Genomic DNA, 25845 nt, shown 5'->3' with positions numbered 1-25845 from the left:
TCGTCATGCGTCTCTACAAAATGCTATTGAACGAGCATTTGGTGTGCTCAAGAAACATTTTCCTATTATAAGAAGCTCAACAGAGACGCATTATGGTTTAGAAACGCAAAAGGCAATTATTTTTGCTTGTTGTATTTTGCATAATTATTTAATAGGTGTGGATCCTGATGATAACTTAATTGCTCAAGTTGACAACGAACTCTGAGATGAAGTACAAGATGAAGATCATAACATCGAGGAAAACAATGAAGAAACCATTGAAGGAGAGATTATTAGGGATGCTATAGCAACTGAAATGTGGCTTAACTATATTGAATGAGTTGAATGAGTTTAATAGTTGTTGTTGTAATAAGTATAATAGTTGAATGAGTTGTGACATTGTAATTTTGTAAGAATTTTATTTTGTATGACTTGTAATAACTTTGTATGAATTTTACTTTAATTTGTGAGACATTCATATTCCTTGTTGCATTTTTGTATTTTACTAATGTAATCTACATTTATATTATTAACAATTTTGTGTTCATATTGATGTAGTTTACAATATGTCAAAGAAGAAAACAAGTTCAAATGTTGGTGGTGGAAGTAACACTTGTACATGGACTTTGAATATGGATGACGCTTTGATTGATGCATACTTACATCAACAAGCAATGGGAAACAGAGTTGGTGAAACCTTTACTACACACGCATTAGATAAAATAGTCAATGAACGGAAAGGTAAATTTTTGGACAAGCCAATAAATAAAGAAAGAGCCCAAAACCGCATGAAAAATTTAAAGAGGGCCTTTATAAAGTGCTATGACATTTTCAAAAATGGAATCCAACTACAGAAATGTGGAATGCTGAGCCATAAGTATGGCAACATTTAATTGAGGTAAGTTTCTTTGAGAAAATGGTGAAATTGATTTGTATGGTAACATTTAATGTATATTTATTAATAACATTGTTTCATATATAGGCCAAACCAGAACTTGCTGAATGGATGAACAAAAGAGTTAGAAATTATGACAAGATGGATCAACTGTATGGACAGGATAGGGCAACTGGGCAAGAAGCTGAAACTGCGTTAGAAATGATGCGACGAAGGGTGCGAAATGAAGGAAATACATCAAGAAACACAATTGATGAAATTGATTTGTTGGTTTCCCAAAACACTGTGAACTTAGAGAATTTGGGTGAAAATGAAAACACAGTTGAAAATGACATTGAAGATGAAGTTGGAGCATCATCAGTGGATACAAATCAACAATCACAATTTCAAGCTCCAAGTTCATCTAGATCCAAGAAGAGCAAAAGATCTACTAATCATGATGACAGCTTTCAGGATTTGTCTACATCGCTTGGGGGGTTGCTGATGCTATTATTCAATCAACCAATATCTTAGTTCAAGCATCTACCACTAATCCTATGAAGGAGTATGATGTGTGGGGTATGCTTAAATATTTAGAGCTCTCACATCCTATTTTGAGCAATGCTTACAGGTTCCTTATTAAAGATCCTAAGTTGTTGGAAGGTTTAATGAGATGTCCACCCGAGGAACATAAGCCTCTATTGTTGAATTGGTTGGGTTATGGCGATGACCCACATGAATGAAGTGAAAGGTTAACATTTTCTTCGTTGGAAACATTGAATAATTTGGACTATATTTATGTAAGCTTATGCATACTTTGGTTATTTTTGTAGGCCAAACAAAATATTGGGGGCATGTGTAGTGGCTTGCATTTGCATCCTACTAGGTTTGGTGTTTGGTATTTGGTATTGTTTTTTGTTTTTTGTTTTTGTTTATGATAAATTAAATCTTATAAACATGTTTTTCTTACAGACAGGGTGAGTAAAGATTATGGACAAGCTGTACAAGGCCACCCAAAAGCAATGATGGAACTTACTTGAAATATGTTATAAACAATGTTATTTTGAGGAGATGGTGTTGCAATATGTTTTCTAAGTTTTTGGAAAAAAATTTTATGTTGAAGTTGTTTGACTTTAAATGTTGGAATGCTAATATGTTGCAAGAATCCGGTAGATGTTTTCCATTTGAACATTAAGACGAAATTAGTGATGTCTATGGGATCATATTTTTTTATTTTGGAAATGACTATGCTTCAATTTTTTTCTTTTACTTTGGTATTTTTTTGTGATAAATATTGCTTCATAATTGTGAAAGGATATTATTGTGAAAGGAGTTGAATGAGTTGTTGTTTTTTAATGGTTTGTGTTTTTTCATTTGTTTTGTTAGGGAGAGTGTTGTATTCTTGATGGTTGCTTATAATTTTTCATTGTTTTGTTATGTTGGTGTGTGTTTTCATTTTTTATGATGTGTAATTTTGTAGGGTTTTTATGATATTATTTTGTAAAGTCATGATATATATAGCTCTAAATTGGAATAAAATAGTAAAATATTATAAATTATCAAATAAGAATATTTAATTAATAAAAATAATATTGTATGTGTAAAATTAGAATAAAATATAATTTATAGCTTCAAGGGCATTTTAGTAATTTTCATATAAAACCTTACCTTCTATTACCCTCAATAGTTTAATCACATACAGAAAACTACCACTTAGGACAACCGTGATCCGACGAGAAGGCATAAGAGCTTTGGTAAGTAAGATGTGAGATTTGTGTGAATCCACATATATACTTTTTTTTTCTTCAAATCCACTAACATGGTAGGTTCAGAAGCTAGTTGTCATGATGATGACCTTGTTGGTTCATACCACAAGACAGATGCACCGATTACACGGGCAGAGTATGATGCATTTGTCAGACACTTTTAGCGTGAGCTACGAGTATTAATTATGTCAGTATAGGAGGTGATGCAGAAGGTCATGCAAGATACCCTGCATGAGACTATTGACCGGGCCCTCGCCGAGCGTGCTCCAACCCGAGTTGGGCTTGACGATCATCATGACCATCGTGACCCCGGTTATGTTGGTTATGGACATTGGCAATTTCCAAACCGTGACAATGATGAAGGCCTTCCCCGCGGTCACCGAGATAGAGAAGATCTTGATAGTATGGCGAAGATCAAGATGAGTATACCACCATTCAGCGGCAAAGCAGATTCCGAAGTTTACTTGGAGTGGGAGGCGATGTGTGATCAAATTTTCAAGATCCATGGTTTTTCTGATGAAAAATGGTAAACCTAGTATCACTTGAATTTACGGATTATGCACTAACATGGTGGAACCAGTTACAAGAAGACAGGTTATTTGCGGGTAATGGCTATATTCGCACATGGGATGCTATGAAAGGGGCTATGCAACACCGCCTTGTTCCACCACACTTCCAGAGAGATCTATATAATAGGCTACAATGGCTTGTTCATGGTACAAGAACCATTGATGAATATTATAAGGAGATGGAGGTCGTAATGATCAGTACCAACATGAGAGAAAGTGCTGTGGCGAACATGTCAAGGTTTTTGAGCGATCTTAACAGTGAGATTGCTGATCAAGTGGAGATGTTCCACTACAACACTCTACAGGAGCTCGTATATCAAGCGACAAAGGTGGAACAACAACAATAGTGTGGCGGTCGGGGTCGCACCATACCCAATCATCCCATTGTCCCCACTTGGCACCACTCTCAAGGTGCCACAGGAGATGGCGCTACTCTTAGGCTGATGGCAGCCACCTCTGCCGCACCCCTTGGCTACACATCGATCACATCAGCACCTTCGCTGGGCTCTCATACTAGTAATCGACAACCCACTTCTTTAACAATACATCTTCTTCTGCATCCACAGTGGCATCTTCTCGCAGTTACGACATTGAATGCTTCAAGTGCAAAAGGAGAGGCACATTACTTCCGAGTGCCCTAGCAAGAGGATCTTGCTCATTAATGAACAGGGTGAGTGGGAGTCCGAGAGTAACCCCGAAGATTATGGTGATGCAAATAATGAGCTAGTGGACGAAGGTGCTTATGGCATTCAAGCTGATGGGGAAGATTGCTTTATTTCCCACACGTGTTCTTAGTGGTAATATTGTTGAAGAGGAGAATGGAAAACAGCATAACATCTTCCACACTCACGGCACCATTAAGAACAAGGTATGCAAGATTATTATTGATAATGGTAGCTGTAATAACATTGCTAGTTCAGACTTGGTGGAGAGATTGGGGTTGAAGCAATGGTGTCACCTTAGTCTATACAAGATGTAGTGGCTCAATGATTGTGGATCGTTGCATGTTAGCAACATTGTAACAGTTCAGTTCTCCATTGGGAAGTATCATGATCAGGTGGAATGTGATGTTGTCCCAATGCAAGTATGTTAATTACTATTAGGATGCCCTTGGTTATTTGATCATGATGCCCATATTAGCAGCCGTGCTGGCCGACTCACTTTCATGTACAAAGGAGAGCGCGTTTCCTTGCTTCCCATAACTCCAAAGGAAATATTGATAGATGATCTAGAAGAGAGAGAGAGAGAGAGAGAGAACGTGTGTGTAAAACACTTGAGTGAGAGCCACCATCATAGTGAGCGAGTGAATCTAAAGCCAAATAAAACCCTACAGTTTAAATTAACCAAGCCCCAGGAAAAAGAGGGTTTAGTGATGATGGCTAGGAAGGGGGACATAAGGGCTTTGAGAGAACCCAATTCTATGTTCTTTGTTTTCCTATACAAAGAAAATTTGCTAACTACTAATGATTTAACCTCTACTTTGCCTAGTTCTATTTTGGATCTTTTGCAGGCATATGAGGACGTGTTCCCTAATGAGGTCCCACCCGAGCTACCACCGAAATAAGGAATTGAGCATCAAATTGATTTGATACCATGAGCACCATTGCCTAATCAGCCACCTTACCGCACCAATCCTGAGGTGACAAAAGAAATCTAGCATCAAGTTTAAGAACTACCCGACAAAGGTTACTTAAGGGAAAGTCTCTCTCCTTATGCAGTCCTGGTTATTTTAGTTCCTAAGAAAGATGGTTCTTGAAGAATATGTGTAGATTGTAGAGCCATTAACAACATAACTATGAGCTACAGACATCTCATACCTAGACTTGATGATATGCTTGATGAACTTAGTGGATCTGTTATCTTCTCAAAGATAGACTTGCGTAGTGGCTATCATCAAATTAGAATGAAAAAGGGTGATGAGTGGAAAACAACATTTAAAATAAAATTTGTATTGTATGAATGGTTAGTCATGCCTTTTGGTTTAACAAATACATTTAGTACTTTCATGAGATTGTTGAACCATGTACTTAAAGCCTTCATCGGAAAATTTGTGGTAGTATACTTTGATGATATCTTAATTTTCAGCAAGTCTTAGATGATCATATTGAACATTTACGTGATGTACTTGATGTTTTGAGAAAAGAACAATTATATGCTAACCTTGCAAAGTGCACCTTTTGCACCAACAAAATTATGTTTCTTGGTTTTGTTGTTTCATCTCAGGGTGTTGAGGTAGATGAAGACAAGGTTAAAGCGGTACGTGAGTGGCCAATACCCAAAAACATGAGCCAAATAAGAAGCTTTCTAGGACTTGCAGGCTTTTACAGTGTGAAGGATTTCAACACCATTGCTGCCCCAATCAATGAATTGACCAAGAAAGAAGTTCCATTTAAATGGGGAGCAGCACAAGAAAAGGCATTTCAAAAATTGAAGGACAAATTGACATCCACACCGCTACGACTTTGGTAAGAATTTTGAAAAAGAATGTGATGCAAGTGGTGTAGGTAGTGGCAGGGTGCTTATTCAAGAAGGTAGGCCCATTGCTTATTTTAGTGAGAAGTTAAGTGGTCCAGCTCTCAATTATTCTATTTATGATAAGGAGTTGTATGAGCTTGTGAGGGCTTTAGAAACTTGGCAACATTACTTATGGCCTAAAAAATTTGTGATACATTCTGACCATGAATCATTGAAGCATTTTAAGGGTCAATTGAAACTAAACCATAGACATGCAAAATGGAGTGAGTTCATCGAGTCTTTTCCTTACATTGTTAAGTACAAGAAAGGGAAGGATAACCTTGTAGCTGATGCATTATCTTGGCGACATGCTTTAATGTTCCAACTAAATGCTAAAATTTTGGGTTTAGAGAGCATTAAAGAGTTATATACTAAAGATTCAAACTTTGTTGAACCATACTCTAAAGGTAGTACAGGAAAAGGTTGGGAAAAGTTTCACTGGCATGATGGTTTCTTGTTTCAAACTAACAAATTGTGTATATCAGATTGCTTTGTTCGCTTATTACTCTTGCAAGAAGCTCATGGAGGTGGTCTGATGGGCCACTTTGGTGACAAGAAGACAGAAAATGTGCTGACCGACCACTTCTTTTGGCCAAAAATGAGGCGTGACGTTGAGCGCTATGTGCAACGATGCGAGACATGCCACAAAACTAAGTCTCGTTTAAACCCTCATGGATTGTATACTCCCTTACCTATTCCTAGTATACCGTGGGAAGATATTTCTATGGATTTTGTTCTTAGATTACCATGGACTAAGAGGGGAAGGGATTCTATATTTGTGGTAGTTGATAGGTTCAGCAAGATGACTCATTGTATTCCTTATCATAAGAGCAATGATACTTCATATGTTGCTGATCTATTTTTTAGGGAAGTGGTGCAACTACATGGTGTGCCACGAACCATTGTCTCGGATCTTGATACCAAGTTCTTGAGCTATTTTTGGAAAACCTTGTGGGGAAACTAGGAACCAAGCTATTATTCTCCATTACGTGTCACCCCCCAGACATATGGGCAAACAGAAGTTGTGAACTGCACACTATCCATGATATTAAGAACAATTTTAAAGAAGAATTTAAGGATGTGGGAGAAGTGTCTACTGCATGTCGAATTCACATATAATAAGGCGATACATTCCACCACTAAATTTTGTCCATTCGAAATTATATATGATTTTAAACATACTGCTCCTATAGATCTTTTACCTTTGCCCTTGCGAGAACAAGCTAATATGGATGCAAGCAAGCGACCATAATTTGTGAAGAAAATACATGAAAAGACAAAGGAGAACACCAAGAAGATTACTCAGCAGTATGAGAAGCGAGCGAACAAAGGAAGAAAGAAGATGTTGTTTGAGCCAGGTGACCTAGTGTGGATGCATTTACAAAAAGAGCGTTTTCCGGCACAGCAAAAGTGCAAGTTACAACCACGAGGTGATGGACCATTCCGGGTGCTTGAGAAGATCAATGACAATGCGTACAAGATCGAGCTTCTAGGCGAGTATGGTGTTAGTGATACTTTCAACGTTGCAGACTTTTCACCTTTCTTTGGTTCAATCGAGTCGAGGACAACTCCCTTTTAAGAGAAGGAGGATGATGAGGGCATCACGCCTATGTCAACTACACCACTTATGAATAGTAATACTTCAGCTGGTATAGAGAAAAAACATATTAAGGACTAATTACACGAACCCGTGCTAAACAAATCCAAAACCAGGTGAAAGCTAACTTAAGCTTATTTTTAAATTATATTGATATTGTGGTGTTTCCAATTTATTCTACCTTAATTGTACTTAGGTGTACCGGAAGTGAGGACATAATTCCATACTTAGTCAAACAAGAGGATAGCAAGAGAGAAGCATTTGGAGCTACGCCACATGTGGGCCTCACACTCACATGCATGTTCAAGAAGAAAACTGTGCCTATCTTCGCTGGCCCCACGCAAACAAAGGAAAATGTGGTTTCCTTTTATGGAAAATCAGCCCAAAATATCTCTTTCCTAAACCAACCCAATTTCTGGAAGGAAACAAAATCAAATCCCAATCAACCAAGAAATCAAGTATTCATAGATTAAGAGTGGAGAGATTCTCCTGCCATCTTCACTTGCTACAGTACCTGTGAGATACTATTCCCATATTTAGATTGATTTACTAGCCAATTTTATTTTCCTATTTTTAGATTGTTTTCCTAGCAAATTTATATTTTCCTATTTTTAGATTGATTCCCTAGCCAATGTTAATAAGATAGTTTTCTTGTATCCCAGGTTTATGTCGGCAATAAATAGCCTTATACCTTCTTTTTTGAAAGACAGAATTTTGATTATTATTCACGAAATAAGAGTTGTCTTACTACCATTATTCTTGTATGTTCTCCCGGATTCGTGAGAGGAAAGTTTCGGCTTTCTCCTAATTCATGCTTTACGCTTCCAGGCATTTTGTATGGATTAGTTTCTAGTTTATAGTTCTGCGATTGTTCAAACAACGGGTCAAAGTTCTTGAAGCTTCGGATCATCTCTCCTCAACATACGAGTCACGTCCATCCCCAGCTGTTCGTCGCTAGTTATCCCTCAACCTAGATCCTATGCCGTGAAGATGGGGCCATCATTTAGATCTCCTTCTTCTTCACCAAGTTGTAGCCTATCACCTTGCAACAATCTCTGAGAAACATAACTTATATAACAACCTCTCCTACCTATAACCACCACCATACTACCCTACACAATTTTTCTAAAACCTTCCTCTTACATTACTATGATCAATAATTGTTCCATCACTATCTCTCGCTATCAAATAATTTTAAATGTAACATAGATTGTTCTGTCTATCTTATTCATTATATAGTATAATATCATTTATATATATATATATATACACATGTATATAAAGAAGAATCTTTATATATCATAAGTATAAACTAATGTTGACAATCTGTTATGTTTTCATATTTTTTTTATTTCACTCATTAAAAAACTTAAAATATAAAAAATAATTAAATTAAAAAAATTTTGCAAATGCAAAGCAAATTAACAAATTATTTTATATTTTTTTTGTTTATTAAGATAATAATAAATAAAATACATAAATAATTTTAACAATTTAGTTTTTTTTTAATTTTATTATATTTATATTATTTACAAAAATTTTATGTGTGTTTATTTTAAAATAAATAAATGTGAAATTATTTAGTCTATTTTCTGTAGAAGAGGATTAAAGGTCAAACATGATATCGGCCTCATAAATGAAGGCATTTACTTGATATTGTAGGTTGCAAAGGCTATATGGCCATATGTGTTGTGTAGGTAAAAGAAAAAAACAAAGGAAAGAAGATCTCGCAAATCCAAGATTTTTGATAATGGTGCTGGTATAGCAAACAACATCATATCAAATTTAAAAAAAAAAATTTTTACTCACATACATGTCAAATGACTATAGCAACACATGTAATTTTGTATAATTATTCAAAAGTGGGAACCTTCAAACAGGAATTTAATTTGTAAACAGAAAACCCCTCATAATTGCAATAATATATTGAGCAGTACTGGTAAAAACTAAGGAACCCATGAAATTTACATGAATAAATTACAACATAATTTATTTTTTGTAGTAAGAAATGGTGTAAGAATAGCAATCTGGAGAGGGGTGTGAGAGCTTCGAGAAGCCTTACAAATAGTAAAAGGTCTTTTATGTAAATATATTTTGTGAGTTTGGCTTTGTTAATTTTATATATAATATGAAGTTCGATGATTAAATGTAAATTATGTGCTTCTGCGTTAATTTTAACCTCTGTGTTTTACTAAGAGATCATTGATTATTATTTATTCACAAATGCAAAGTTTTTAAATTTTTTTAAGATTTAAATAGTTCCTTTTATTGTTGAAAATTCAAGAGCATAATAATATGCAGATTTTCTTATTTTTGGTGGTTCATCCAAATATAACTAATGTGGTGTATTAATTCACCGTAGAAGATTTATTTCAAAGTTATAAGATTAACGAAAAAAATGCTATAAAGAAAGGGATTTTTTTTTATTAGATTCCATGTTTGAATTTATTTATTTTTTTTATAATTTTGGTTTTGGTTTGCTTTGGTTCACAAGAGCAGGATATTAGAGAACATATATATATATATATATGCAATTGAAAGCATTAATCAATATATGCATGTGCACACACATATATAGTTTTATTTTTATTTTTATAAAACCAGCTCAAAACATTAATCAACGAAGGGTAAGAGTTTATTATTAAAATTGTATAAAGATTATTTATAGGATAACATATCCCAAACTAATATATGGCTCTTACTATTAGCAATTATAAGATGATATTTATATTTGCTTCAATGAATAACATAAACAAGATATTATAAAGATTATTTATATATAATGTATCAATATAAAAAAAAATGATCCAATACATACAAATCCATGGATGCATTTATGATAAAGTAATGATACAGGCTAATTAATATGAGTTAGGATGGCTTTATTAATATAGGTATATGTAATGAAATTAAAAGCTATTAAAATATAATGGTTTTATTAATGTAGCTATAAGTAATGGAGTCAACGGCTATAAAAATAGGATTTCTAACTTTATCAACGTAGATATGTGTAATAGAGACAATATCTAGCTATAAAAATAAGAATACTTTATTCATATAGGATATCTTTATTACCATGCAAAGTATGGCCCAAGGTATGTCAACATCAACATTATTATGACTATTTTAAAATAATTTAACATAAAAGTACATACATAAATTAACAGTAATGTTATTTTTAAAAAAAAAATCAAAAGCTTTCCTAATCTATCTATCTATATATATAATCAACCCATTCATTACTTTGCAAAGAATTGAAAATCAATATTTATTCTTATTTAGTTTGAAATTTTGCATTGATGCTTATCATTATCAATTTTAAAAGCCTAATTTCTTTGGAAAAGTATTCCATTATATATCTTTATAAAAACTTATAATTTGCATTGTAGTCCTTGCCTTACAAACATTAATGTGATGAATTGAATATTACATTTTATTTTCTTAAAGAACAATTATAAAAATTTATAAGGTTATATATTAAAATAAATATTATAAATGAACTAACTTTCAAACATTGTAGACAAATAGAGGTCAATTAAATGGGTTTGGTTGTCTTTAATATAGGTTACAAAAGTCAAAAGCTATTTGAATAATTTAACATAAATTTACACATGTGATTAATATTTACTATTTTGTGGTCAGCTTGGGAGATGTGTGACCATGGTTATATTTTTTTTAACAAGTTTATTGAGCCATATTTCGGTGTTTGTACCAAGAAAAACATTATTTTTTCTCTTACAGCTAAAAAAACATTAGAGATTAAAGTGATGAAAGGATTTAAACCTAACCCTATTTATGTTATCCTATTAATCACCGATAAATATTTTAAAAAAAACCCATACCAATGCATACTTTCCTCTGCCTATATATTAAGATTACTTCTTATGTTTTAATGATCAAGTGCTAGTACTGATGACCTACCACTAGCCAAGCAATTTCAAGACCAGAAAAAATCCTCTTGATGGCAGGAGATACGAAGGATTAGCTAAACCTCCTTTATGAGCAATTAGAACGGCTTAAATATGTCTTTGGGCGATTAGAGTCCTTTATCAATGCTATGAAAAATACAAAGACTATACTAATCGTGGTGCCGAGCCAGACCCCATCAATGACTTGGTGGACTCACGATCGTCAGGAGCGCCAAAGACGCAAAGGTTCGAAGACATGCCAAGAAAAAGGAAGATTATGAGAGCCGACGTGTGGAGGACTAAGATCCAGCGGCGTTTTTGGCGCAAACCTAATTGTAGGTAGTCTCGCAGCGTGGATGACACTCGAATGGAGTCTATCTAGTCAGTGGTAAGGTCCAATTCCCTAGATTCTCCTAAATGTGCAAAATAAGCATCAAGGAAAGGGAACAACATTAAAGTCTCAACAAAAGAGTCAAATTCTAGCAGAAGTTGAGGCTGAAATGTAAAAGAGAAGATTCAAATGTATAAAGGAGTACTTCATCTCCAAATTTAAGATAATTTTATAATATTTTTTTTAAAAGGATAATTTTACAATTGTATTTTGGATATTAAAATTTCCAATTTTATATATTCAAAATTTGAATTTTGTATATTTTGATGATATTTATTTATTTATTTTCATATAATATTAAATACTTTATTTTCTTGTGTGCCAATATTTTTGCTACTAAAAATTTATCTTGACAAAAATATCTAAAATATAACTTTATATTTATCACAAATAATTTATTATATTAGTGACAAAATTAGCGTAACACAATTTTTATTTTAGTGACAACATTATTTTTAAAATAATAATTTTATTTGTGACAATGTAAACACATAACAATATCTCAAAGTAACATTAGTGACTATTGAATGTTTTCAAAATCAACAATATTGGCATAATAAAATAGATTATTGTGATGGCTTCTTCGTCACAATTTAGCATTTTTCTTGTGTCAACAAAATTGACACAACTGAACAAATTATTGTGAGCACTTTATTTGTCACAATTAAAATTTTTTTGTGTCAATAAAATTGGCATAAATAAATAAGGTTATTGTAGCCACATCGCTTTTGTCACAAATATTAAATTTGTTAGTGTCGTGAAATCGGTCACAAAAATATGGAGTAATTGTGACCATTTGTCTAAAATGATCACTCTTGTATTAGCATCAGAGGTATTTGTCAGAGGAGGTAATGACTTCTAAAATTTGATACTATTACTAATTGTAACTAAAATTATTGGTTTTAGTGATAACAAAAGTTATCACTAAAAATACAATTTGTTGTAGTGAGCATTAATTTTCAAATGAGTTATTAGCTAGCACATTTTTCATATATATTCAATTGATATATGCAATTGAATCAATTAAGAAATTAATATGGAAAAACTGTAAGTACCCTTCAAAATGCATATTTTCTATGTTTATTTACTATTTAAATTTACATACATACTGTAACACACTTAGTTATAAATCTACAGAATACGTCTTCCATTAGTGATTAACGATGACACTGGACAAATGAAAATACCTGTTTTTGACAGACAAATTGAAATTCTCGCTCGCATATATTTTTTCTCATTACCATTTGCTTAAGAAATCTCCAAGTCAAATTAAAAGCAACTAAAAATAGAAGATGATGTTTTAACTTCAGCATCACAGCATAAACTTCCATTAGACTTTACCCTGAATAACCTTTGAAATAAAAAATTAAAAGCAAGTGAGTGACTAAAAATATTAATGAACAAATAATCCCAATTTTTTAAAAATATTAATGATAAAATAACAATACATTATATTTGTTTTCATGGACCAAAAAAAAAAAAGATGCATTTTTAGTTATAAAAAATTGATAAAAACTAATCTCAAAAATAGGTTTACATATGCGTGCATTTTACTGTATTATATTATTAACAAATTTCATAATATTTACTCACTACTACTTATGTAAACACTTTGTGTGTGTTTATTTTAAAATAAAATTCATGTTAAATTTTATTATTATTAGACCCTATCTATTTTTAATTTATTTAATTTATAAAAACAATTATTTATATATTTACAAAACCAACTATTTATAGATTTACATATACCCACAGCGTAAGCGCGGTCCACCCTACTAGTATATATATAATTTTACCTTGCACCATCTCTAAGGCTATCTCCAATAGATGACCCAAATCCCAAATTCCAGCCCACATCCAAATTTGACCCCAAATTTGAGATTTGGCATAGAATGACCCCAAATTTGGGGTCACACTATTGTGACCCCAAATTTTGGGTCCCGTATGAATATTAATTTTTTAAACAATTTTTTTATTTTTATTATTATCGTAATTAAATTATAAAGTTAATAATTCATTAATATAATTAGAAGGAGGCATTATATACCTACAATATTAAATTTTGTGCAATTAATTAATTAATTATTAATAAAATTCTTAATTAAATTAATTTATGATAAATTTATAAAATTGGAATAATTAAAATTTTATTGAAAATAACTTTAATATAAACTAATTATATTAAAACTAATATTATGGTAAATCAGCAGCATTTCTGCCTAGATTGCCAAAATAGTTTCCAAAGGCATTTAATATTGAAGGAGGTGATTGTTGAAGGATGTGAAAGGAATATTTTGAGAATATGATTTTTTTTATTTTTATTTTGGGTAAAATTTGAGGTTTGTGGTTTGAGTATAATTTATTGTAGCAGATTAAATTTGGGATTTGGAGTAGAAATTTGGGGTTATAGATTGAAGATGCTCTAAGGCCAAAACATCAAAATATAAAATAATAGACCTAGTGTTGTGCAATCATAACTAATCAACATCAACAACCTTGAAAGAGCCTCGCAAAACACAAACCGACTATTGCAAAGTTCATAAGCATTTTAATTAGAGAAAAAGGAATATGCATATATATATATACACACATAAAAGATAAAGTTTTGATTTACAAATATCCAATCTCTCAAATTTTCACTTCATTGATCAAATCTCCCAACTTTGCTTAATAAGGTTTTAGGCCTATTATAGTAATTAAGAAACATGTAACAAAACTAAATCAGACTTTCAAGGCAAATCCTAAATTCAAATTAGACTATTGTAATTTACAATTAATGATCCTTAAAATTTAAATTGGACTCTCAAAGTTCTTAAAACTTAACTTTTGTTATCATTTGAGTTTCAAATAAATCTTGCATATCCTAAATCTCCCCTTGTGATGCACTAAATTTAAAACAAAGTGATTGTGGTCATTCAAATTCGAATGTGAGGTTAAGGTTTTATAAATCAAAATGTAACATTTAAATTCTTTTTAAATGGGTTTTATATCGGACTTAAATTTGAGAATAACACCAAATCCAAGTTCATGATTTCAGACAAGTACTTGCTGTGTAAGATCAAAGCTAGCAAATCAAATGCAGACAAGCTCAAAATGACAAGAAAATCAGAAAAGTTGAAGTAAATGGACTCGAGATGTGCCAAAATGATTTCATTTAAGAAAAAAATTGACACTTTTAATTTTGAGGCTTCATTAATTTTATGAAATAAGCTCACGCATAGTTCAAGTCAATTACACATATGCTTTCAACGAAATAAAAAAAAAAATTAAAAAAAAATTAAAAAAAAATTAAAAAAAAAATACATAGTCTTATCACTCACCTTGTTTAAACTCTTATTTTAAGTGGAGGTAGCAAGGGTTTTATTCGAGATAATTAACATTAAAATTGGACTGACTTCCTCTATCTCAAATATTCATTTGTTTTCGAGTGGAGAAAAGATAGTTCTCCCGCTTCAATATTTTGTTTTATTTTAAATTAGACCCATTTTAATTTTTTTTTTTTCACTGAAGTAAAGAAGTGAATTTTTTATATCAACCCACTTTCAATGGCTTTTCCTCACGTCATAATTTCTTTCATTTTATGTAAAATAAATACCAAACCTATTGTTTTTTTTTAAAAAAAAGTGGATAAACCACAAATTTATTAAAAAGAACCAAACAGGGAGAAATAAAATACAAAAAATAAGACAGCAAATAAAGAAACAAAACAGAAAACTGCTATCCTCACCATGGATAAAGAGAACAGAGTGCATAGAAAGTAAAAAGGTGGAGGAAAGAGGAGCAATTTTATTGTAAATAATATTAATTTTCAATCACTTAAAAAAATTCACTTCTCCCCACTTCATCAGTAACAATTTTCCCCTAAATAAATACCAAGTTAAAATGGAAGAAAAATCTTTTATAAGAAGCAATCAAAAATCATTCTTCACTGAGTGTAATTCAGCTGCAATTAATATTAGGAGGTAAAATTTTAATTTAATTCCTATCATCGGTGGCATGCAAATTAATTTAAGAGATTGTTATTCAATTTTTTTTATAATTAATTTAAGAGATTGTTATTCAAAAAAAATTTATGTAGATTTATAAAATTAAAAATTATTATTTTTGCTAAAACCTAGACCATATGGGCTGATAAACATTCGCTTACTTGAAACCAAGGGTCTGCAAAGTCAAAACCATTTCAATTGCAAGTTATTTTCATGCGTTTAGTCTAGTAATAAAAATGAATGACAAGACATAAAGCTATTTATGTACGCTCATTTATAGTCTACTTAGTGAAGTGCATTAGTTCTATTGAGAACAAGGAGTAACTTGTTTTTTTTATAACGGGATTTAATTGCTTTTTACTTTGTTTGTCTTAAGTTTTTGTTATTTTACTCCTCTCCCAGTTGAAACCCAAGTCCAAACTTGAAAGTTCAAATTCCTCCCAAAGGGTTTCTACATTTATTAAAACACATTTAATATATATTTAAAAATTTAACTTCAAATTATTTTAAATTTTTAATAAATTATTATCACTTTTTATCTTTTGGACAATTTAGTCATTTAATTTCAAACAATCAAAATTAACAAATATTACTTTAAGTTTATTTTAATAAAAATAATAATTATTAATTAAAGTCAATATTTTTTGTCACAACCTATCACTTAAGTTGCTAATAGAAAAAATGTAAAAGATTTGTTTTCCCTGTAAATCCATAAAAATTTGCATGATTGTATGTATACCACTTTAAATTCAATTTGTTGCCATATAAATATTTATTTCATATAAATATTTATTTTTATAATAAAAAAGTAAAATTTTATTTAAATTCCTAAACTATTGCAATTAACAATGTTAATTTTTATTTAGATGTATTGAAGAAAACTAGATTAATTTTTTTAAAGCCATACATAAGTAGGAATTTTGACGTAATCATAATTAGAAATTTTCAAAATTTTGATATAATGAATAAAATAAGCTTATTCATGAAGATTGTGTCCCCACTTAATTTGGCCTTTTACAAGTGCCCCACTAACAGCTTTTAGAACCTGAGCAAGACCAATTGTATATTTGTATTGGTTTCCAATGCATTCTTAAGCGTTTTTTTTTTTGCTAAACACACACACACACTACATCAATTTTTACTTTTAGAAACGAGTTTATAGAGGGGTTTTTTAACAACCACCTCTATTAATCATGCTATTTTTTTTTTTAACAAACTATTGCAGCCGGTTTAATAAAACCCCTCTAATTTTGAATTTAAAAAATAAATAAATCACATACTCCTGCGCGTGTTGCATTGCGATTTCCGATACCACAAGTTTATATATCCTCAACCCAGTGAACAGCGGCACCGTGGCTTGCTTGCGAAGCTGGCGCTAACTCCATCGGCGTCCCAGTTTCCATTTCGCATAAACCCTAACCCTCATTTTCTCTAATCGCAGAACCAAATCCGGAGCTCTCTCAATCCCCTTCTCCTGCTGTGCCTTCTCAATCACCGCTGGTAAGCCCTTTTCCTAACCTCTCCATTCTATTTGGTGGGTTTTCTCATTATTCTCTTGATTTATCTTGATTTATTGCTATTTTTTTATTGATTTAATGAATGTTCTTATTTTTATCTCAAAAGAAGCCCGATTTATAGCAGTTGGGTCTAGAATCGAGGTGAGTTGGAATTTTTAGGAATTTTCTACTGTTTTTGTGATTTGTTTAAATGTATTTGTTGTGTGTTTTTCGGCTAGGATTTGGATCAATCTCAGTTGGAGATAATGCAAAGGCTTCAAGGATTGAAACTGGTATATTATTTATTGATCTTGCTCTTGTTTCTTGTTGCTTATTAAGCATTTTTTTTCTTCTGGGATGATTACTTGCTTGTGTGCCTCTCTTAAAGATTTTGTAGAACTGGAGGTCAAATCTGGACAATCAAGTCAAGATCTACAAGGATGTGAGTGTTTCTGGACAATCTACACTATCAAGTCACTTGGGAATCTATCTAAATTGCAATCCCTGTAAGTACATTTATCTCTTAGCTGTGGATGCAACAAATTTCATTAGTCTTTTGAAGAAGTTATATTCGCTACATAATGTTGTTGTCTATTTGTCCATTTAAGAGTTGTATCTCACTTTATGTATGGCTTCTGACATGCTTCTCCTCCTTGATCTGCTTGAGGACAGCCATCTTAACAATAATTCCTTGATGGGTCAAATTCCTACATCGCTAACAAATATCACCACACTCCAAGTCTTGTAAGTTGCTCTATGTTTGCTGGATAACAATTAACAATATCACTTTTATTTTATTTTATTTTTATTTTTATTTTGATTTTTATTCTCACTGGTGTTTTCTTGTGGTTTGGATTTTCTGAAATTAAATTTCAATAACCTGTCAAATAACAAACTTTCTGGTGAAGTCCCATCCTCAGGCTCATTTTCTTTATTTACTCCTATAAGGTAGTTTGGTTAGATATATTGATAAAGTCTCAGTCTTGGTCATGGTGTTTCCACTAACTGCATATATTGCAGATATACTGAATATTGTAGTTTTGCCAACAAACCTCAATTATGTGGTCCTGGCACAAATAAGCCTTGCTCTGGTGCCCCTCCATTTTCCCTACCACCTCCGTTTGGCCCACCTACTCTACAATCATCTCCAGGTGATAATTAATGTGTTTTTTGGTCTCCTGGAGCTTATGCAATTATTTTGTATATAGAAAGTTTTTTTTTCGTTATTTTGTGATAGTTTTGATTGCTTCTAGCTTTTTTGCATTAAGAAGTAAAACTTGATTAGAGGTCGCTGAAATATCTAAGTGGTTATTATGGAGTCTCTGGCTTAATTAACATCTTATAGTGGGCATTTATCTTTTTCCTGTTTAGGTCTGCTTAATTTGAATCATATGGCCAACTTGCTGATGGTTCTTTAGTGGCAGTAAAAAGGTTAAAAGAAGAGCGCACACCAAGTGGTGGGCTTCAATTTCAGTCAGAAGTAAAGATGATTAGCATGGTTGTGCACCGAAACTTGCTTCATCTTTGTGGATTTTGCATGACACCTAAAGAACGGCTGCTTGTTTACCCATTTATGGCTAATGGAAGTGTTGCATCATGCCTAAGTGGTACTTCTAATTTTTTCCATTATTTGGTGCATACTGAGTATGTAGACATCCGCAACTGTGTGATCTATTTTCTTTCTCCGAGTCACTGAAATTGTAACCTATTACATCATGCTTAAATTCTGGCCATTCACATTTGATTAGCATGTTTTCTAGTGCAACATATTTTAGTATTTTGATTGGATTTTGATTGGCATTAGAAAACCAGTGAAAGTTAGTGAAGATTTGGGGGTTTATGTTCTTTATTTTCTAGGCCTAAAAGCAGCCACCTTATATTGCCTACACATGGACGTTTGTGTCATCACAAACGTGCTCATGATCAATAATTTAAGAGCAAATTTGCCTTTCCTATTTTAAGATAAAAATGGATAAATCATGACCTATTAAATGATTGTTCAAAATCAATAAAGCTAAAAGAGGCACAAATTGGCTAATATAAACTGGAAATGATGAGCTCATAATTATACTCTTTATGATTAATCCAGTGAAAAACCTTTAAATCAAACAAGACTCACTATCCCATTTTTCATTTGGTATGTTCTATTATTAGTAAATGCCTTTCAATGTTTGATGGAAACTCATTGTGTGGCCATGTTGGCATTAATTAACTCCTGTTCATAAAATCCTGGAATAACAAAACAAATGGAAATTATGGGTGGTTTCATTTTATGGGTGAAATGCATAATACTTTATTTCTTGATGAATTTCTTTAAATGCTAGTAAATTCATCTATCCATCTTATGGTATATTCCAATTCTGTTTTTCTAGCGTGCTAGTTCTTAAGATGAGGACTATGATTTGTTTATATATTATAAGAAAGATCATTTAGGAGAGTTGTTAAAACCTGCTTTGAGGAAACAATTGTGATTTGTATAGATCATCTACTCATACAGGTAGAGACTAGTTTGACTGTATATAATAGAATATGAATGACTCAGATTTAAGCAAAATGGGTTCATGTTTTTTTGCTCTCTTATTGTCCCTATTTCTTCCATGTTGTCTCCTTACAAATTTGTGTATGCATGTGAGATATCACTGACCTCAGAGTAAATCCATATTAGGTTTTTCAGTAGGCTAGATTCCATGTGGAGCTTGTGTAAAATTTAACTAGTATATTGCTTGAGTTATGCATCAGGCCTTAGTTTCTGACTTATTACTGATACATGCTGATTGAAGACTATCTTGTTGATCATTTGGATGATACTGAAGAAAGAGTTCATCAGGTATTATTTACCTTTTATTTCTAGCTGTTGTTTTTAGTTCTTACGTTGCATTCCATTAAGTTACTCTCGTGGTACTGTTGAGGACAAATATGTTGACTATCTTTCTCTTGTTAAATGAGGACAAAAATGTTAACAAGTGGGTTATGGGCAATGTTCGATTACCTGAAGATTGATGATGTGTCTAAGAAAACATTATTTTGCTAGGAATTATGATAGATGTAAGGGATTGAGAAATAAGTTTAGTTTGACTGACCATTACATTGATGGGATATTGTTAGTAAAACACATGCAGACCTGCATGGCTTTCTTGGGAGATGACTTCTATATTTGCATATTCTTTATTCCCCACTGACCATTACATTGATGGAATATTTTTCGATGCTAATAGATGATAATGTTTGTTCACTGACATAAATCGTTACAAAAGAATGAAATGTAAACCTTTTGTAACTTTAAATATATTTAGATCATATTATATGGGTTTTTAGTCCAATGGTAATTTGTTTGTGCTTGTGCATTCAATTCTTTAAGTATATAAATGCGTCGTATATGCGCATATTCTTTATTCCCCACTTTTTAGATTAAAAAATATTTCAAACTATGCATTTTATGGATTTTATAATTTAGCATTTAATAGTTCTTTATTTTATTTTAATTACAATTACAATTCTTTATTTGATAATGTTTGTTTATTTATGTAGGAGGATTCATGGTTAAAGATCGAGAGGGTTGAAGATTAAGAGGATACATGAAGCTTTTTTCTTTGTGTAATTAAGCAAAAAAAAATTTTGTAATAAAAGAAAACAAATAGTGTAAAACTTTTATATTTTGTTACCAATCAAAATACATTAAAGTTGAGCTTATTACTTGTCAAGTATTTTTGAATGGATTGATAGATTCATGTTTTTGATTTACAGGTTAAACAAATTTATTTACTATTAATAGGAAAATAAATTAAAATTTAATTCAACCAATTTAGAGGTGGTTATAACCGTCTCTAAAAATATGAACAACTTAGAAAAATAATAGTTTTAGAGGCGGTTATAACCGTCTCTAAAGCTATTGAGGAGGGTGAAGAGAATTTATTAGGTATAGAAAGCTATTGTTTTCTAAAGCTATTAGGAAGGGATAAAAAAAATTATTAACTAGAGGCGGTTATAATCGCCTCTAAAATATGAATATGTTAGAAAACAATAGTTGTAGAGGCGGTTATAACCGTCTCTAGCTTATTATTAAAAACCGCTTCCATAAATAAAACTTACCCCAACGGTTAGTTCAAACCGGCTCTAAAGTGTAGAGCCGGATTGATACGAAGCGGTTTAGAGGCGGATGAAAAAATCAACTCTATATCTATAGAGCCGGTTAGGCTTGAAAACCGCCTCAAAAACCCTCTTTTGTTGTAGTGACATATATATATATATATACTAACAAATTAAATTTTAATGAGTACACACGTTATTTAATTTTATTGAAGGGCATACACATAATTAAGTGATTATTCATAACTATATAGATTAAAAAACACAATTTAATTTATTTTTCTTTTACACACAACTAAATAAAATCTAAAAATTACAATTTCATATGAACATGTTTATCTAAATTATTTTGTTTAAATAATAACAAGTGAATACTGACATTATAGTCAACCATCGGAAAATCTAATGGTATGACACCAAAATATAAGAGGGAGGTCATGGGTTTAAATTCCTCCCCTAACAGTACCGTTCAACGTACTGTTCATACACTGTTCACCCGGGATTTTTATACTATTCTCATACTGTACATCCGGGTTTTAATACTATTCAGTACTATTATATTCATATGAAAATGGCGCTTGTCGTCTATTATTCAAAATAAAAAATACTGATATTATACAATATTCAAGGCAACATGGGATGGCACAGACAGAAATGAGAGGAAAATATCAAGACAAAGATGAAATAAATATTATTGCAAACTGCTCTTAAAATTCACTCCAAAATGGTAATTCATATTCCTTCCGAATGAAAGGTAGAGCATTAGATTTTCTAAAAATAATAGTTAAGGATTGGTCTTATTTTCACATTTATAAATTTTAAAAAAAAAATCCTAAAAGTTATTCCATTCCGACCATGGCCACAAGAAGCTCCAATAATACTCGTCCTTTGGTGAAACCATGAAAGCATAAATACAGACAGATGGCCACTAGTGCAATCAATATAGCAGTTAAACCAGCTATTCACACCCGTACTAATTGTCCTTTGGTGAAATGGCAGCCTCTCACTTTTAAAAGTTTTATTTTTCACATGCAGATGGCCACTATTGCAATCAATATAGCAGTACAACCATTCACTCACATGTGATCCAAATTAAGATGACCACCACCACCATCTAATCTTCCACAGTGTAAAAAAGACACTCAATCATTCACAAGTTATAATAAAAGATCACCATCACCACTGACAGGAGCAACAATTAAGATGAATAACAACAGAGATAAGAGATGGTCTCTCCATGGAAGCACTGCTTTGGTTACAGGAGGCTGCAAAGGAATCGGGTATATTGTTTTATCTTCAGCTTTCTTTCTTTGCTATATATGCACATTAATTCTTAGAAAAAAAAAATTGTAATATTTGATCTAAATGAATAATTTTTCTTATTAAAATATCATTGAAACACAACTCTCTTCTCAAAAAAAGAATAGCGTTATGATTTTCTAGATTTAACCCCCAAAACAATCAATGCTTTCATACTTTAAGTCGGAGTAATATATTTATCTTTATCTCTCATTAGGATTACATTTCGTTTTAATTCAATAGTTTCTTATTCTTTAGAGTTTATTTATTCATATTTTTAGCAGTGGAGATGGTTATCTTGAGCTCACCATTATCACAATAGATTTCATGTGAAAAATCAAGAGTTCAACTCTCTTATATAAGTACTATGGAAGATGATTTATTGTTTGAGTGGTATGGTTTGTCCAAAATATTGTCACTAAAAAAATTGATGATCTCAAGTTTTTCCAACTGTCAAAATGTTAATAAAAATGAAACTAACACGGCCCCTTTAATTACAGTCATGCCATAGTAGAAGAACTAGCCAGCTTGGGCGCCACTGTGCACACATGCGATCTAAATGAACTGGAGCTTAACCAATGTCTACAACAATGGCAAGAACTGCAATTCCCTGTCACTGGTTCAATTTGTGATGTGTCATCCAGAGATGACTGCAAGAAACTCATGGAAAGAGTCTCTGCCATGTTTCATGGGAAACTCAACATCCTTGTATATAATTCATCATAACTAACTTAACTGTTAATTAATATCTGATGAATCAGCATTGCAATTTGAGGATGTTAATAAATTAAAACCTTTATTTTGCTTCATTTCAGGTCAATAATGCAGGCACAGCATTTACAAAACCAAATGTGGATTTCACTGCTGAAGATTACTCATTCATTATGAATACCAATTTTGAATCAGCCTTTCATCTGAGCCAACTTGCTCACCCTCTCCTTAAGGTTTCCGGCTCCAGTAGCATCGTCTTCATATCCTCCATTTCCGGGCTCGTCGGGGGTAGTCATTTATCTCTCTATTCAGCAAGTAAAGGTATTTTACTTGAATATGGAAACTTGGAGATTTATGTTCTTTGGCAATCTAGCTTGCTTGATTATCCATGGAACTACATTAAGGAATATCTTGTTTTACTAGTATGGTCAAATATAAATTTTGCTTCCAAAGTGTTCTATTGGTAGCAGTGTTCATATTAAAAATTTTCATAAGTGGTGAGAGTTGGAATCATGTGTGTGAGGATATATTTTTGAGAGTGTGAGTAATGATTATGTGTAGTGGTCTCAAACTCTTTTCAGCCGTCATGTGTGCATGGACCTCCTATTTGCTTCGTTGATGTTTGTGCACACTTTTATTTTTCTTATTTTTCTTAGTGTCTAGGTAAAAAAAATATATAAATTTGGGTTCATATTTATCATCAATTATTAAATTATAAAACAATGTGTTCACAAGCAAATTTGGTTAAATAATTGGTGTGAGATCAGTATTATGTTTAAAATTTATCATTTTGTTTCAGGAGCGATAAATCAATTGATGAAAAATCTTGCTTGTGAGTGGGCAAAGGACAACATCAGATGTAATTGCATTGCCCCTGGGCATATCAACACCCCTCTTAGAAGCTTGGTATGCTCACAATGTCCTTAAGGCATTTTAAATACTTATTATTAACTTAAAGTCTTATTAAAATAAAATTATACTCTTTTAAAATTAAGTAGTTCAGAGATAAGGTACATATTTATATGGAGCTACCTTGATTGTTTTTATAAAATTATGAGAGAAATTGGTAAAAGTACTCATGAAAACTTGTGGAGAAACCGGTTTTATAAAAAAAAAGTTTTGGAGTAAAAATCATCTTCTAATCCTTGATAATAATAATAATAATAATAATAATAATACTGATCATAATTTTAATACAAATCATAATGTCAATGATAATAAAATAATAATTATTATTTTTTATAATGTTTGTTGTTATTATTATTAATAAAGAACAAAATAAATAACATACTTTATGAATTAACATATTTAAATATTTTTAATGTCTATTTTAGTTATTATCACTTAAAAGTGTAAGGGGGAGGTCATGGGTTCAAATCTCCCACAGCAGATCTTGTTCCGATCTTGTTTATACATCTGCTCATTCGGGATTTCATATTATTTTCGTATTAGTACATATCATCGTACATCCGGGGTTCAAGATCTTGTTTAGTAATGTTTCTATTTATAAAAAAGGGCGCTTGTCGTCTATTATTCCAAAAAAAGAATAAAATTCTGAGCAACTTCTGAACTGAATAGTATTTATGAATTAACATATTCAAATATCAATAGCTTAGTTTAAAAAAACACTTAAAAAGGGCGCTTGTCGTCTATTATTAAAAAATCACTTAAAAAAATCTTTTATTTAACTTTAAAAAAACATTTTTTTTTTCATAAATCAATCTAGCTAGGCTTATAATTAAGTAGTAGCGAATTTAACCATTATATATTATTATTATTATTATTATTATATATATATATATATCTTCTCAACAAATTATTTTATTGCTTTTCATTTCTATCAAGATGGTTAGGTGCTTGAAAATAAAGAGATTCTCAACAAAGAAATATCTCTTATTCCTTTGGGACGTATCGGTGAGCCAGAGGAGGTAGCGTCTCTTACTGGATTTCTCTGCTTGCCCGTTTCTTCATACATTACAGGTCAAGTTATATGTATTGATGGAGGGCGTTCAACCAATGTTCTATGGTGAATAATGAAAGTTTAATGTTCAATGTTTTATGGTATGTTAGAATGTTTGCACCAATTTAACCCTTTTAAGTTTGTGATGAATAATGAAGTTTAACTTTCAATGCTTTGTGGTATCTTAAAATGTTTGCACTAATTGAGCCTTCAATGGGAAATGAGGGAGAAGGATATATATGTACTTGTGTGCTTGGATGGAGAAATATGAAAATAAGATATCTCATTATTTTGGTGATGAAACTCGTCTCTCTTAGCTTGGAGTTATTACAAGCGAGACTATAGGTTGTTAGATTTGTAGATGAGTACAACAAAATATAAGTGGTTGAGGTATAATACAAGTGTTTGTTTTATGTTTGGGTTTTAATTGACAACTTAGAATTTTTTTTGATTTTATTTTATTTTTTTGGGTATTATTTCTTCTTTGATTTAAACAAGTGCTAAACAAAAAATTGTGAACTTGTTATAGCACCCTTTGAATTATTGTATGTATGCTTTACAATTAAAAAATACAAATATAATATTTATTTTTGTCACTATTTCTATATTTACTATTTAATTTTTTACAAAATTATTAGTTCATAATTCTTTTTTTTCAATGTTCAAAATAGATTTATAAATAATTAATTACCAAAAATATTTATATTAA

At 31.5% G+C, this 25845-nt stretch overlaps 1 protein-coding gene and 1 long non-coding RNA gene across 8 annotated transcripts; both read left to right on the top strand.

Annotated features, from left to right (window-relative positions):
* Positions 1 to 16904: 16904 nt before the first annotated feature.
* On the top strand, positions 16905 to 20661 carry LOC120279474. Of its 6 annotated transcripts, none has more exons than XR_005541927.1 (8): positions 16905 to 17084; positions 17208 to 17242; positions 17320 to 17373; positions 17469 to 17586; positions 17753 to 17824; positions 18452 to 18687; positions 19861 to 19907; positions 20609 to 20650. It is a non-coding gene; the product is annotated as an uncharacterized LOC120279474 (long non-coding RNA). The 6 variants fall into 6 exon arrangements; XR_005541926.1 differs by having other exon boundaries at positions 19820 to 19907; positions 20609 to 20649; XR_005541928.1 differs by lacking the exon at positions 19861 to 19907 and having other exon boundaries at positions 20609 to 20661.
* Positions 20662 to 22305: 1644 nt separating this feature from the next.
* LOC120279289 (noroxomaritidine/norcraugsodine reductase-like) lies at positions 22306 to 25434 on the top strand. 2 transcript variants are annotated; one of them, XM_039286193.1, is made up of 5 exons: positions 22306 to 22446; positions 22966 to 23173; positions 23281 to 23497; positions 23976 to 24082; positions 25030 to 25434. In XM_039286193.1, the coding sequence occupies exons 1-5, from the start codon at positions 22370 to 22372 to the stop codon at positions 25204 to 25206; spliced, it is 786 nt and encodes a 261-aa protein (XP_039142127.1). In that variant the 5' UTR covers positions 22306 to 22369; the 3' UTR covers positions 25207 to 25434. The 2 variants fall into 2 exon arrangements, with proteins under 2 accessions (XP_039142127.1, XP_039142128.1); XM_039286194.1 differs by having other exon boundaries at positions 25022 to 25434.
* Positions 25435 to 25845: the final 411 nt, after the last annotated feature.

This window comes from Dioscorea cayenensis, chromosome 16 (assembly GCF_009730915.1).
Source record: "Dioscorea cayenensis subsp. rotundata cultivar TDr96_F1 chromosome 16, TDr96_F1_v2_PseudoChromosome.rev07_lg8_w22 25.fasta, whole genome shotgun sequence".
Lineage (NCBI taxonomy): Eukaryota > Viridiplantae > Streptophyta > Magnoliopsida > Dioscoreales > Dioscoreaceae > Dioscorea > Dioscorea cayenensis.
The sequence above is the reverse complement of the archived record's forward strand: the minus strand, read 5'-3'. Positions and strand labels throughout refer to the sequence as shown.